General features: G+C 37.6%; 1 protein-coding gene across 1 annotated transcript in view; it reads right to left on the reverse strand.

Annotated features, from left to right (window-relative positions):
- Positions 1-1,199: 1,199 nt before the first annotated feature.
- The window catches only part of LOC124798657 (venom dipeptidyl peptidase 4-like), a 280,747-nt gene continuing 266,242 nt past the window's right edge, over positions 1,200-15,704 (reverse strand). Inside the window, exons 13-16 of the mRNA XM_047262159.1 lie at positions 6,362-6,556; positions 3,940-4,100; positions 3,636-3,847; positions 1,200-3,536 (exon numbers count right to left, since the gene is read on the reverse strand). Of these exons, the coding sequence (XP_047118115.1) occupies positions 3,438-3,536; positions 3,636-3,847; positions 3,940-4,100; positions 6,362-6,556 (667 nt within the window). The 3' untranslated portion in view covers positions 1,200-3,437. The remainder of the gene's footprint in view (positions 3,537-3,635; positions 3,848-3,939; positions 4,101-6,361; positions 6,557-15,704) is intronic.

Genomic DNA, 15,704 nt, shown 5'->3' on the forward strand with positions numbered 1-15,704 from the left:
CCTGTGTATTGCCTCCTCATTCACCTACCATTCCCTACATATCTAGTAATTGGCAACAAAAGCCCATCTTGTTACTTAGTATCATCCTTGACTGGAACAACTGAAACATGTTCTCTGCCAGGGGTTTGACTATCTATTGTTGTGCTCTAGAATGAGAAATATCCTCAACATCCCATTTTTTCTCACCAACAACAAATCTTCTGAATTGGGCATGTGGGTACTCTCCCTACAACATGATTTCTATTCCTGCAACCCTCTTGACCTCAACCTTCACTAGCCCCATTTCTCAACTGCCTCTTCCCTTTCCTTGCCCCATTCCAATCTCACATGCACATGCTATCTCCCCGAAGCATCTGCATAGTTATTTCCCCTTCTCTGCCTCTCTCCTCTTCCCTTTTCCCATCCAGCATAGCCTGTACCTTGAGCCCAGCAACCTGTCCATGCCCTGTCCCTATTGTACACTCCCACAGGCAGCACTACAGCATCTTCCCCTTACTCTGCTATCCCTCTCCCTCCCTGCCCCATGCCTCTACTGTACCCCACATCCCACGCCAGCCAAGATTGCTACTGACCACAGTGCAGCCTTAGCAGCGACAGGTGGCAGTGGCTATGTTTGTGTATGTGAGTTGAGTGAATGAATGGATGAGTGTGTGTGCATGTCTGTTTGTTTGTTTTACTGCATCTGAAGGAGGATTCTGCCTGACAGATTATAATATCCAGCAGCTGGTCTCCTTCTAATGTGCCTTTCTGCTGCTCAGCACCTTCTGTATGTTGTGAATAGCAATCTACCCATTTCATATTGTTCATATTTCATCTCAGATTTTCCAATGTCTGAAATTACAATAGCTTACATACAGTGTACTGTTTTAGTCATTACTAACTAATTTAATTGGCATGATGCATTTCCATGGCACACTGTCATTTCAGGTGCTTTATTCTTGCCTTTCATGAATGCTTTAGAATTTCTGACTTCACATGCTTGGTTTGCAATATGTAGAGAATGTTTGATAGTTTGAATTTGCAGGAATATAATTAAATATTGAAATAACACCCCATTACCACAGCAATGGATATTAATATTTGTGAAGTACACACACACACACACACACACACACACACACACACACACACACACACAGTGTTACAGCACCACAGCATTTGACTCTGTGAATATAATAAAATATATTTACAAAGCTTGAAAGAGATTACAGAATTCAGTATATTACATCATTGGTGCAAAGATAAATTTATGACACAGCTTACTGTGAGTATTTTATATGGCAGATAAATTACTCGATAATCTACTCCTATCTGGAGTTTCCATTGTTAGATAAATTACTCACTAACAAAGACAACTTCAGTTATTCAGAAGTGTTTGTATTGTTCAGTCCTTTCATTTACAATTCTCGGTACACAATATGTAAGGCAACACTCACTGCTTGGCCAACAGTGGGTGAGAATTGTAAACACAGGGCTGAGGCTATTGCAAACTTTGTGAAGTAGAGTTGTGTTCCCAGGTGGCACTAGAGGAGCGCTGGGCAAAAGAATTTCCCAGGCACCGTGTGAAGCAGCTAAGTGACTAGCCTGACAATGAGACAGAACATGAAGCTATAATGCCAGGCCTCATGTCGAGCTATGAAAAGAACCCATGCTGATATTGCAGAAATCAATTTTCACATCTTCATCTAATTCTATATAAGTTCAAGATTCACAAAAATGTTTGTACCAATGAGACAAACTCATTACAACTAACTAACAAGAGCTGTACTAAAAAATTAAGAAATTTACAATAGTTTACAGAAATCAGTATTTCTACAACAAACATACAAAAGTTAACAGCACATACATGCATAAAGACATAGTCAAAAACAATACATCAAATGACAGCTGAAAGTGCCAGTTATCATCACTGATCACCTTGTATCACAATTGGAAGTATAAGCAATATAAACACACATTTTAATTATGTTTGATTGATGGAAATGTCCTAGAACTCTAAATCCTTAACATATGTATGTAATGTGAATACAGAGTTTTGAGGCCATAACCAGTCCCATTCTCCTAATGTGTTATATATGCTGATTTAAGATGTATTTAATAATTAATAAAGTAATTATTTATTTTAGTAATTAATAAAGTAGCATGTCATTTGAATATGGTGCAACCTAAGTAAATTCTAAGAGCACTACTGAAAAGAGCTCAAGGAGCTATAAACAGGCCATGTTTATTTATAATTAAATATTTAATGAGGGTTCTTTCATTTACAGTGATGAGCACATGTGAGCAAAATACGTGTTTTGTTGTTTATTAGTGAGCCAGTAGATTTAGAATGGTTCACGAGGTCAGAAAATGACCAGTGAGGATCTCATTTCCTCAAATAGATTCATTTTATGGCTGATATGATTTGTGTAAAATATCATTAGGTCATTTCATGTACTTGTGGATTGATGGCTAGTTTCTTTTCTATGTGTTTCATTCTCTGATTTTGCATACCATTAGTTCTTAAGAAAATATGGAGTATTGTTAAGTAATGAACTGTCTCACAAGCACAATTCTTTTATATCCTAGATATTTATTCTAAAAGCCATTGTTTTCCAGAATGTTACAACAATTTCTTATATGCATCAGCAGACGTAAATAACATTACATTGACAGCAACTAATTTGCAACACTTGTGATGTGCTAGTCACAGTGCAGACAGTACTTCAGAATTCACTGTGGAGAATCATATAAACATGTCAGATATTTTTCTGTGGATGACACTCACCAATGTTGATACCAGTCTGGAATTTTTGTCATTCATTATAAACAAATGCATTCCACATTACTGTCTTGCCGAGCAGAAAACATAAATTTAAAAGATGCTTATTTGACAAATATTTGAAAGGTCAAAGATAAACATACATAATCTAGTGAAAAAACAGGTCATTATTCTATTTACAAAGTAGATTCAAATGAAGAACAGATGTGAGAACAAACATTTATAAGTCAAATTTGCTTCTGAGGTAACTGGGTCCTTGTTAAAAATACAGAGAGCATTTGAAAAGCCACACACAAACTATTCTGCAGTTGTATGAGTGGTTATCACATTTTTGGCAATCAGAAGATGCCAGAAGAGTAATATACAGAATACAAAAGAAGAAACTTATGTTTTAGTCCTCTTTCTTTTGGCTGGTTTTTCAATAGCTTTTATACAAATATATTTACAGTTTGTCTATGAGTATATTCCCATTACAAAATGTTTTACAATATTTTGACAATGTTAAAGTATAGAACCCATAAAGTGTAGTTCCATGCTTTAGCAGCGAGGGTCACTAAGACATTTACTACTTTTGGATTCTTGAGAGTGACAGAAAAAAATATGTTTTGATTGTATTTTGTTCAATGAACAATCATGACAGTTCTTGAAATATGATGATCATCAGTACACTGTATCTTTACCACTCTAAAACTGAACATTCTTCCAAATACTTTTCCATTGTCTTATAAAGATGTGTACGGGCTTGGAAGAGGTCATTCCTTTCATCTGCATAGCTCTGCAATGAGGTAGTGACATAAATGTGATCAGTCAGTCAATTATCATGATTAATTGTAGTCTGAATACTAAAACTAGTCTCTTCAGAATAGACACTTACCATTTGCCTGAAAAGAATATTTTTACTCTGTAAGTTTTTAGCAAGTAGCATAGAATGTTGATAGTTAACATTGTCATCCATTGTTCCATGAATTAAAAAGAATTTTTTGTTCCTTATGTTCTCAGTATCATTGAGAACATCTGATGTAACATAGTTCTCAAGATTATCTTCCACTGTAGGGAGGCCCATGTACCGCTCTGTGTACATGGCATCTGGACAACATAAACATATTTATTAGACTAATCAAATAATGTTACTAATAAACACTAAATTTAGTTATTCATATCAGAACTTTAAAACATACGGTAGTGCAGCCAACTAGTTATGGGTGAAACAGCGATGCCACACTTGAATATGTTTCCTTTATCTTTTGCCATGATTTGTGATGTCACATAACCACCATAATTCCAGCCCCATACAGCAATTTTAGAACTCTCAATGAAGTTCAATATATCCAAAAGTCTCCTAGAAACAATTAAGTTTACATGTTTTTCAATATAGTAGTTCATTTTGGTGGCAGTAAAGGTAAAACGAATGAAGCATTCACATTTTTTATGGCTTAACTTAAGGAATATCTTTGCTATAAACAAATTATACCTTAAATATTCATTTACAGACAACAAGTTAAGTAATAAAAACTGTGAAAAATCCAGGATTGGATGTAACAATATTGCGAAAAGGGTAGCTGCTACTCACCATGTAGTGGAGATGCTGAGTCACAGATAAGCACAACAAAAAGTGACAGAAAGTGAGGTTTCAGCCAAAAAGGCCTTTGTTGAAAATAGAAACACACATACTCATGCAAATGCAACACGCACACACACACACACACACACACACACACACACACACACACACACACATGACCACAGTCTCTGGCAGCTGGAGTCAGTAGGGAAAACTGTATTACTTATAGATAAAATGGGAGAATGGAGACTGATGTGATCTACAAACGAATGAGTGGTGTATAGTTCTCATCCTGGCAATTTCTTCACTACAACAAGAGAGGCACTTTAAAAAGTTTTATGGGAGAAAGACTTAAAAAAAGTTTTACATGAAAGCAAGGCAGCATATCTTGCATGTACAAACATTTTCTGAAGTAATCTACTTACATTGGAAACTACACACATCAAAAAAGTTTTGCATCAACCCGGTTCTCAGAACTCCTGAAGATAGACATTGACTGTGGATATTGTATCATAGAAATAGTCCCTTTGACTGTTCAGAGATGTCACTAAACCTGCCCCAAGATACAAACAACCATGTATGAGCAGTGCCTATTAGACAGAGGGCATCCAACAGCCAATCAATTCCAGTCATTTCCACCTGGAAGGAGGTACACAGCTCATGTTGTCCGTAGTTCAACCATGCCTAGATGGTCAATACCTCGGTTCAATAATGTCCGCATTGTTACTTTGTGCCAAGAAGGGCACTCAACAAGGGAAATGTCCAGGTGTCTCGGAGTGAACCAAACCGATGTCATTTGGTCATATAGGAGATACAGAGAGACAGCAACTATTGATGACATGCCTCGCTCAGACCACCCAAGGGCTACTACTGCAGTGAATGACTGCTACCTACGGATTATGGGTCGGAGGAACCCTGAGAGCAATGCCATCATGTTGAATAATGCTATTTGTGCAGCCACAGGATGTCATGTTATGACTCAAAATATGTGCAATAGGCTGCATGATGCATAACTTCACTCCCGACGACTGTGGCGTGGTCCACCTTTGCAACCACAACACCATGCAGTGCGATACAGATGAGCCCAACAACATGCCAAATGGACTGCTCAGGATTGGCATCGCGTTCTCTTCTCCGATGAGTGTCACATATGCCTTCAACCAGATAATTGTCAGAGAGGTGTTTGGAGGCAACCCAATCAGGCTGAATGACTTAGACACACTGTCTAGCAACGTGGAGGTTCCCTGCTGTTTTGGAGTGGCTTTATGTGGAGCCGATGTATGCTGGTAGTGGTCATGGAAGGCACCGTAAGGACTGTATGATAAGTGAATGCCATCCTCCGACTGATAGTGCAACCATATCGGCAGCATATCGGCGAAGCATTTGTCTTCGTGGGTGACAATTCATGCCTCCATCATGCACATCTTGTGAATGACTTCCTTCAGGACAATGAAATCACTCAACTAGAGGGGTCAGTATGTTCTCCAGACATGAACCCTATCGAACATACTTGGGACAGATTGAAAAGGGCTGTTAATGGATGATGAGACCTACCAACCACTCTGAGGGATCTATGCTGAATCACCATTGAGGAGTGGGACAATCTGAACCAACAGTGCCTTGATGAACTTGTGGATAGTATGCCACGACAAATACAGGCATGCATCAATGGAAGAGGGTGTGCTACTGGGTCTTAGAGGTACCAGTGTGTAAAGCAGTCTGGACCACCACCTCTGAAGGTGTCATTGTATGGTGGTACATGCAATGCGTGGTTTTCATGAGCATTAAAAAGGGTGTAAATGATGTTTATGTTCATCTTTATTCCAATTTTCTGTACAGGTTCCAGAGCTCTTGGAACTGAGGTGATGCAAAACTTTTTTTTTGATGTGCATATGTTTCCCTCACAGGAAGTGATGCATCAGCAAAGTTATTGATGTACCAACATTAGCCTTTTGTTGTCGAGCTCAGTTCTGAAGCACTGTTATAGTGAGAAATCAGTTTTATGTGAAATTAAGAAGATAAATATGCCGTACTTTTACCTTGTAACATGTATTTGATCTTCAACTTCAAACTGACCAAGATTTCTATAAACTTCATGCATTATCCTGTCACCTTTGCAGCCTGATCCCCTTCCTTCAATGACAGCATATACAACACTCCTGTTTACTGTTAAATATGTTCGCCAGTCCACCTCATATTTATCTGTTATGTCACAGGAAGATGGCGCACTGAACCTGCAAATTAGATTTTCAATATGTTACATGATATGATAAATATTTTATTATAATAATAATACTGGAATACTTTAGAGCTAGTTGAAATGGACTTTCTTCTCACTCACCACAGCAATAGCAGATTGGGTATTGCTTGCAAGAATGTAAAGAGCTTGAAAAACATATATATCAAACTTTGAGAATATTCTTTTTCAGGAACAGGAGTATGGCAGAATGAAGAAAAATAGCGTAAACTGATGCCAAAAGTTACACTGATTTGTATGGCAAGAACAACTTTTGAGATTCAGAAATGAACTTATATGTACACAAATACAAACTCTAAGACTCAGATTTAGGCTACTCAGTAGCATGAATAAACAATCACCAGGACAGAAATTTGGCCAACAAACAAGAATAAATGCATGGAAGAAGCACTGAAGCATAATTTTAAATCCACTGGTTGAGGTATTCCAATGCCAAATATACAATGCATATGTACTTAGTATTCATTCATTCACACATCATGTCCTATAAATCTAATCATGAAGGAGAGAAGTCAGGATGTGGAATTCATCACGTTATACATTAACAGGTGGAAGCAACTACCGCAGCAGACTTCTGTAAAGTATACTAACAACACGTTATGACTAGTATTAACCATCTCATAATGATTAATTGTGGGAATTTCTTCAAAATTACTTTATATGTGTTCTTCTATAATGAGAGAAAACCAGCTACATATTTTAACCACTGTCCCTCCTCTTCAGTTACTAAGCTGCTGTTTTATCTGATACTGTAATTCAGACAAATCATTTATGTAACTTTACACAGAGCACTATCAGCTGTCTATATACTGGAAAAGAAATCATGATCTGTATAATTTAAATATTAGAATTACATGGAATATACATCCAAGAGTCCATGTATTCTGGTAACTATGAGGGGCATTCAATTAGTAATGCAACACTTTTTTTCCTTGGGAAATTTAAGTTGGCAAAACAAAAAAATGTGGCATTTGTTTTGGTACATCATGGAATATTTACACTTCAACCTCTATAGTTACATGAAGTTCGAATAGGTGGCAACGCTATACACAGCCTTCAAAATGGTGTCTGTAATGTAGGTGCGTTCCAACCAGAATGCTGTCATTGAGTTTCCATTTGGCAGAAAACCAGAGTACTGCAGATATTTGTAGGTCATTGCACAATGTCTATGGAGACCTAGCAGTGAACAAAATCATGGTGAGTCATTGTGTGAGATGTCTGTCATCATCGCAACCAGATTGCTGGTCATCTGCACACAGCTGTGGATCCTGCAATGTTGGAACATGTGGACACTCTGAGGTGACTGATGACTCACAATCGATCAAACACCTTGCTGCACAATTGGGCATCTCCGTTGATAGTGCTGACATACTTGTTCATCACCAGTTGGGGTACTCAAAGGTGGGTATCCACTGGGTTCCTTGCCACCTAACAGAAGACCATAAAGAGCAATGAAGGACCATCTGTGTGGAATGTTTTGTGTGTTACAAGGCTGATCATGACAATTTCTTGTTGAACATCATCGCAGGCAATGAAACAAGGGTTCATCACTTTGAACTAGAAACAAAACAACAATCCATGGAGTGGCGTCACACGACCTCTCCTCTGAAGAAAAAGTTCAAAGCCACATCCTCAGCTGGAAAAGTCATACCAACTGTCTTCTGGAACTCTGAAGATGTTATTCTGTTTGATGTTTTCCCTCACAGTGCAACAACCAACTCTGAAGTGTACTGTGCTAACTTCAGGAAATTCAAGAAATAACTTCAGCATGTTAATTGTTACAAAAATGCAAACAAACTTCTCTTTCTTTATGACATTGCAAGCCCTCACACATGTCTGTGCACCTGAGAGGAACTCACGAAACTTGACTGAACTGTTTCTCCCCATCCACCCTACAGCCCAGACCAAGCACCTTCCTACTTCCGTCTGTTTGTCCTAATGGAGGATGCATTTCACAGGAAGCAGTACATGGATAATGGGGAGGTTATTGATGCAGCGAGATGTTGCCTCTGGTGTCAACCAGCAGAGTGGGATCATGGGAGCATACAGGCCCTCCCAGCAACGTGGCATAAGGCGGGTCATATTGAATGGAGATTACGTTGAAAAATAGGATTTTGTAGCTAAGAGAGTGGGGACTTATATGGTGTACTGGAATCCTGAATAAAACCAACCTACTTTCAAAAATAAAATGTGTTGCATTACTTACTGAATGCCACTCATGAGTGTTGTAGGTGTAGTAAGGGCACTGACATACAAACTACACAAAAGCTACACAAAAACAGACAATAAAATGTTTCATCAAATGATTCATCCAAAATTAAGAAAGAAAATATAGTGGAGAAACATTTTACATGACTTTGAATGAGGTGCCAATTAAGAATGCCATTCTCTTTCTTGATATTTGAAGGAATATCTATTGAAAAATTTTTGGATTGAAAAATTGCTGAAACTCTTTTACACCTTTAGGCATGGGTGATAGAAATACGTCAAGGCCACACAACAGTAAACTGCACAGTCTACATATTCCACTAGACAAATATCCTCTAGTGCTCTTTAAAGTTCTAAGATTCTGAGTCAAACCTCAAACTTTAAATTCTCAATCAGCATCTCATTTGCTGTACATGGTTTTAAGTACATTTAAAGACATGTCAAATGTTTACAGAATGAGATTTTCACTCTGCAGCAGAGTGTGCACTGATATGAAACTTCCTGGCAGATTAAAACGATGTGACAGACCAAGACTCGAACTCAGGACTTTTGCCTTTCGCCGGCAAGTGCTCTACCATCAGAGATACCCAAGCACAACTCATAACCCATCCTCACAGCTTCAATTCTGCCAGTACCTTGTCTCCTACCTTCCGAACTTCACAGAAGGTCTTCTGTGAACCTTGCAGAACTAGCACTCCTGGAAGAAAGGATATAGCAGAGACATGGCTTAGCCACAGCCTGGTGGATGTTTCCAGAATGAGGTTCACAGAAGAGTTTCTGTGAAGTTTGAAAGGTAGGAGATGAGGTACTGGCAGAATTGAAGCTGTGAGGACAGGTCATGGATTGTGCATGGGTAGCTCAGATGGTAGAGCACCTGCCTGCGAAAGGCAAAGGTTCCGAGTTCGAGTCTCGGTCCAGCACACAGTTTTAATCTGCCAGGAAGTTTCATGTCAAATGTTTCTCTAATCTGTTTCTTCTTGGTTCTAGACAAATAATTTCACAATAAATATTACCAAACTTCTTTTTTTTAAAAAAAAAAAAAGTTTTAGTTTAAGTTTTGTTCAGAAAGCATGATCTTTTTGTCTTCTCATCTGCTTTTATAGTGTAATGTCATGAATTTAGTATCTGATTCAAGGAAGTCCATTTTGAGAGTTAAATATCACAGTAAAATAATTTATTATGCACAAAACAACTGGGCCTTGATGAGATCAACTTTTTGATATCTCATTTGCCTTCCCAGAGCGCTCTGTTCTCAAAATGTCTTAAATTTAATACTTGATTCAAAGGAACCTTTTTGACAGTTAAACATCACATCCATGGAACTTTTTATGTGCAAAAGTAGCAAGGTCTTCAAGAAATAAACGTTTTGATACTTCATTTACACAGGTAGCAGCTCATGAAATATTTCAATTTTCCCTCAAATAAATAATTAACTTTTTTTATTGCCCAAATTATTTTCAAGCAAATAAATGCCTTTTTATCAAAACTATTCCTCACAATAGTCAATTTGATGTCACATTTGTCCATTCCTCCTCTTTGTTTGGCTATGGAAATTCGAACAAAAACCCATTGCGTAATTTATAGTTAGGCTTACCATATGCCCAAGGTTAACCTGGACAGTCCTGGTTTCTTTGTACTAACCAGGATAATGTACAGGGTTGCAAAAATATCCAGGGATTGAGACTCTGATGACAGGAAAGGAGTTTTATAAAAATTGTAAACCTATATGTTCGATACTGCATTTTTAAGCATTCTCTTATGGCTGTACCTCTCTTGCCAATTATGAAACAAGCACTAATGTTGCAGGGGAAGAGTGGCTATGGGTTCCACCACTGCTTTACACTTAGTCATTTGGCAGCACAATAGGGGCAATGTGTTTATGTTTTTTTAAAATTATTTTATCTCTATTCCTTGTTTGTCTCATCATTCAGCAATAGGCATAAGAAAGTGTGTGTTTAACGTTAACTTACAAAAGGAATATAACTTTTTGAAATTATATAATGACGATAACAAAGAACATGTTTGCTGCACACTATGTAACAGTACATAAAGGAAATGGTGATACTAAAGACCATGTGGAAACAGCTAAACATAGTAGTACTATTAATGTTACTGCCTCACCAAAGTTTTATAAACCCAAAGATGGGGTTAATGTGATCCGGAGTGTGCCACTAAAGATGCAACATTTTCACAGCAAACTGCTAGATGTGAACACCATTTCTGAAAAAAGTCATGTGTAGAAAAAAATGCAGCTGAATAAATAAAGTTAATGTTTCACTAAACTGTTTTAACTAATTTCAAAAATGTGTCCTGTGTCGGATCCAAAAAAATGTGGTAACATGTCTCGGGTTGGATTGAAAAATAATGGTAAACCTACTTATTGGGACAGTATGGTTTCCACTCTACTCAAACAAAACAAGGCAACAGATTATCTCATTCACAAGGAAAATAATTAGTGCATGACATCTCCCAAGTAGGAAGGTGCACTTCCTTACATTCTGTGCAAAAATGCATAGCTGTCAAATCACTACAACTGTACGATTACCACCTATTCTGGGAACTTGACAGTGTTTATTATTATGTCAGCTTTTGTGCTTGTTTTATGCACCCAGCCGTGTTCATTCATGTACAAACTAAGTCACAAAACTTTTTCCTCCTGAGTATGTTTTGCTAGATTAAAGATATTTGCAATCTATTTTCACATTAATAAACAGTCATAAATAGCTTTTAAAATAATGATCAGTGCTTTTTTGTAGTCATATTAACCATCAATTTAAGACATCAACATTGATTTTCAAATAAAATTTTATATACAGAATGAATCAAAAGTCATAATCCTATATGACAAAATCTACATTGGTGATTCAAAAGTTTCGGCCTGTAGGACAAAGTCATATTCAGGGAAACAACAGGAACAGTCATTCAAAGCAAAGAAGTGTTATAAACATGGCCTCTACAGTGCATATCTTAAGAGCTACAAGCACTTATTCATCTTTGATGCTGTCAAATGAATCTATTCTACTGTAAACTCTTTGCTTTTCATATTCTGGGAGGAAATAATGTGGACCAAAAGAAGAAAAAAAATTTCTAATTAACCTGAGCTCTAGAATGCATACCTTAAGAGCTAAGAGATGTATTTCATAGCAGTGAAGATGAATAATGAATACATCATAGCTCCTAAGGTATGCATTTTAGAGCCCACGTTTACTCAACTTTTTTGCTTCATATGACCATTCCTGTCATATCCCAGGAAACGACTTTGTTCTACAGGCCAAAATTATTGAATCACTAATATAGACTTTGTCATATGGGACATGACTTCTGAATCACTCTGTATGTCTTGAGACCTATGAAAGAGTTATATTACTAGCACACACAAAAAAGAATAAATACATGATTCTAAGTAACAGTTTTTGTCTATACAAATTCAGTGATATAACTGTTTTGTAGGTCTCATGACAAATTATTGAATACAAATGCATTTACAATTTGGATTTTCTCTTTGATTAGCAGTGAGCTGAATACTATGGAACCCAGAATTTCATGCCACTCACAATGGTAACATTGGCATTAAGTGGGAAACTGGGTATTTATTGTCTTTCAGTCAATATGAATGAAGTGGCATGGAATCAATATTTTGAAACATAATTTTTCTGGGAGCTATGTCAAAGTTAATTTAAAATATGTTGGTTGTGAAAAAAATGTATATTTGATTTAAAATTAAGGAGAATGCTGCTTCTGCTGCTGAGTCCCGGTGAGGCTGCAAATCATCCTACACAGGCCTCTGTACTGTACACAGTGCATGCACTGCCCATCACAGCTGCTGTCCTCCAAGCCTGGGCATGTGGTGCCACCCTTAGTAGAACACTGGCAGCAGTTATATATCGCACTGAGCCAATTGTCAAACTCACAGACTGGCCGGACTGAAGAACATTCTTTTTTGATGCGGGATAGTACAGGGTTCCATGTGCTGCTGAGAGGAAACCCCTTGGCCCCTTTTAATCAAATTATCCACCAACCTATTTCAATTGCCTCTTTATAAACATTGTCCCAAAAATTTTTTAAGTGTTGGCAACTATTGCAGTTTCATCAGATTTCTTTTCATACCATGACCCTCGTTTAAACAATGTTCTGCTACCACCAATTTTTCCAGCTGTTACAGCCTGATATGATGTCAATAATCCATGCACCTAACATGAACTGTGCAAATTGAATGGCTGAAGTAAGCCTTCCCACAATGACATGGAATTTTGTGTATACCAGACTTCCGAAGCCTCAAATCATCTTTCACAGAGCAAAGTAGTGCCCTAATTTTGGAAGGTGGACAGAACACACTCTTAATGTTAAAATGCCTTAAAATTCTTCCCATCTTAGACGATATGCCCCTGGCATAAGTAATTAAGGCCGCCAATCTATGCACCTCCAGTGATGGTCCAAACTCCATAGCCCAATGAATCTGCTTCTCTGAGTAACCATTTTCCTTAAAAACAGCCATCAAATGTGCAAGTACTTGGGTTAAATTATCAGCATCAGAAATGGCATACGTTCTGTGTACCAGGGTCCTAAGGACTCCACTGCATTGGTATGATGGACAACAACTCGTAGCATGCAGGTACCGATCACTGCACATCGGCTTTCAGTGAACACCATGTCCCAGATTACTATCTGGTATTTTGTAAACCATAACATCCAAGAATGGAAGCATCCTGTCACTTTCAACCTCCGTAGTAAGTTTAATTTGAGTCATCACCTTTCCCTCCTTCAACTCTCTCCCCCACTGCCCACCTTCTCTCTCCCATGGTCCACTCCATCTGGCACAACCGTCAGAGCCAGCAGCGGACAATGTAACCACACAGGTGTGTGTGTGTGTGTGTGTGTGTGTGAGAGAGAGAGAGAGAGAGAGAGAGAGAGAGAGAGAGAGCGCTCTCTGAAAAAGGATTCTTCCAAAACCTAGCTAAGTTTGCAGTTTTGTTTCTGTGGCTATTGACAATCTGGCACTCAAACTATTTGAAGAGTTGCTCTTTGTACTCCTTAAATTATTACATGTGCTTCTAATCAGAGATGGCACATAGATATATTGCAGCAGTTGGAAGAACCACGGTTTCTGCTGCTATGTTGACAAAAATTATTACTTCAGGCATGTTTTATAATTCAAAAGCTTCCAGAATCATAAAGCATTTTGACAATAAAAGTGGAGAAGCCATGAGATGGACAGTGTGTATGCAAAATAATTTTGCACTCATATCTACTACTTTTGATCCATTTTGATGACGGTCTTGATAAGTTAATATGATACTAACTGATTTTTCATTGGTACAAACCACTGTCGACCTAAAAATTATTTATGAATTAAAATGAATTGACAGGACAAATGTTTGACTAATACTAAATTGAAAACAAAATTTGACTTCCATTACAAATAAATCTGATCTATGAAGACTTTTGTTCCACTGCTCTTTACTAATTGTCCACAAATCAGCATCTCCTTCCTCCTTCCCAAAGTACAGGGTAGTTATAATTAAACTTTCACTACTTGAAAGGGGCCCTATGAAAAATAAGTGGCTGCAGGATACTGAAACTTTTTGGAAACTTTTTAAGGACACGCAGAAGAGAAACAACAAATAAACCATTAAAAGAAACAAATTTTAATTTCCGCATGAGAGGGTAACATCAGCTAATTGTGCACCATGTTTACATTCCAGGTTATAAATTTGCTCAATGTAATGAACATCTGCATCCATGACGGCCTGGAACCGCAGTAGAGATTGCTCTACTGCTACCCAAAACATCTCAGGTGGAATGCTGGACCATGGAATGTTCAGCTGTCATTATACAGATTATGTACTGCTTGAAGATCACACATTCAGCATTCTCAACCATGGCAACAATCACTTTTTCAACAATTCATGGTGTAATTGACTGTCAGCCTCTTGCAGGAACAGTTTCCAGATTGCCATTTAATTCAAGCTTCTGAAGCATGTTCTTCAAACCAATACAGAAAGGGGACTTCTCCAGATTCCTTTAATGTATCAATATTCATTCAGAGCAGCAGCACTATTGCTGTTGTTTTTATAAAATAAGTTAATGAGTAAGGCCCTGCCCACCTATGTGGACTGTCTGCAACTGTAATGTACACTGCGTCTTGTGTTTCAGCACTATGTCACTTTATTGAGGCTAACAGCAAGTCCTGACATAACACTAACACTATTAACAAGCAAATCCTGCAGCAAACAGTCTGGATGTCATTTCTAAAAAGTTGGGTATCCAGATAATAAATAGTTTTCTGTCTACCTGACTCGAATAGTGAACGTTTAACTATAACAATCCAGCATTTTACTAATGAGAGTGATAAAGAGTGGAACATGTTGGTTCGAAAATGAGACACCAGAAACATCAGTCACATGATGGCAAATTAATAAAGTAGGTCTACAGGAGATGAGATCTGAATTCTTGATTATGTTAATGATTGGCTATATGAATTTCATAAAATGAGTAATTTATAATTTCTTTGAAGGCCTTTTGCAGTTTCCAACAATATTTCCTTCTTTTTCTTTCTCTCTATGTTATTTGAAAAACAATACCATTTCAGAAAGTGGAAAATGCCATTATACTTTGACAATGTTGTCACAATGAATTCACCACATTGTTTCAAGAAGTGTAGTAACTGCACTTATCTCTATTGTAGTTCTTTTCAATTATTTTATTTCACATTTGTGACGAGTACTCTAAACTAGGACCAGAAAGTGGTGCTTGACCTTCCAGTTGAGCCTTTCATGCATTTCACATGGTTCTACTCAAATTTTAAGTTGGTATGTTTCTCTCCATGAATGCCATGCCCTCAGTTGGAAGAGCAGTGCCTGTAAAAGACAGGTGCCTAAGTTTGTGTCCCAACCCGACAACCAGCATTAATTTGTCAC

The sequence above is a fragment of the Schistocerca piceifrons genome, chromosome 5 (genome assembly GCF_021461385.2).
Source record: "Schistocerca piceifrons isolate TAMUIC-IGC-003096 chromosome 5, iqSchPice1.1, whole genome shotgun sequence".
Classification (NCBI taxonomy): Eukaryota; Metazoa; Arthropoda; class Insecta; order Orthoptera; family Acrididae; genus Schistocerca; species Schistocerca piceifrons.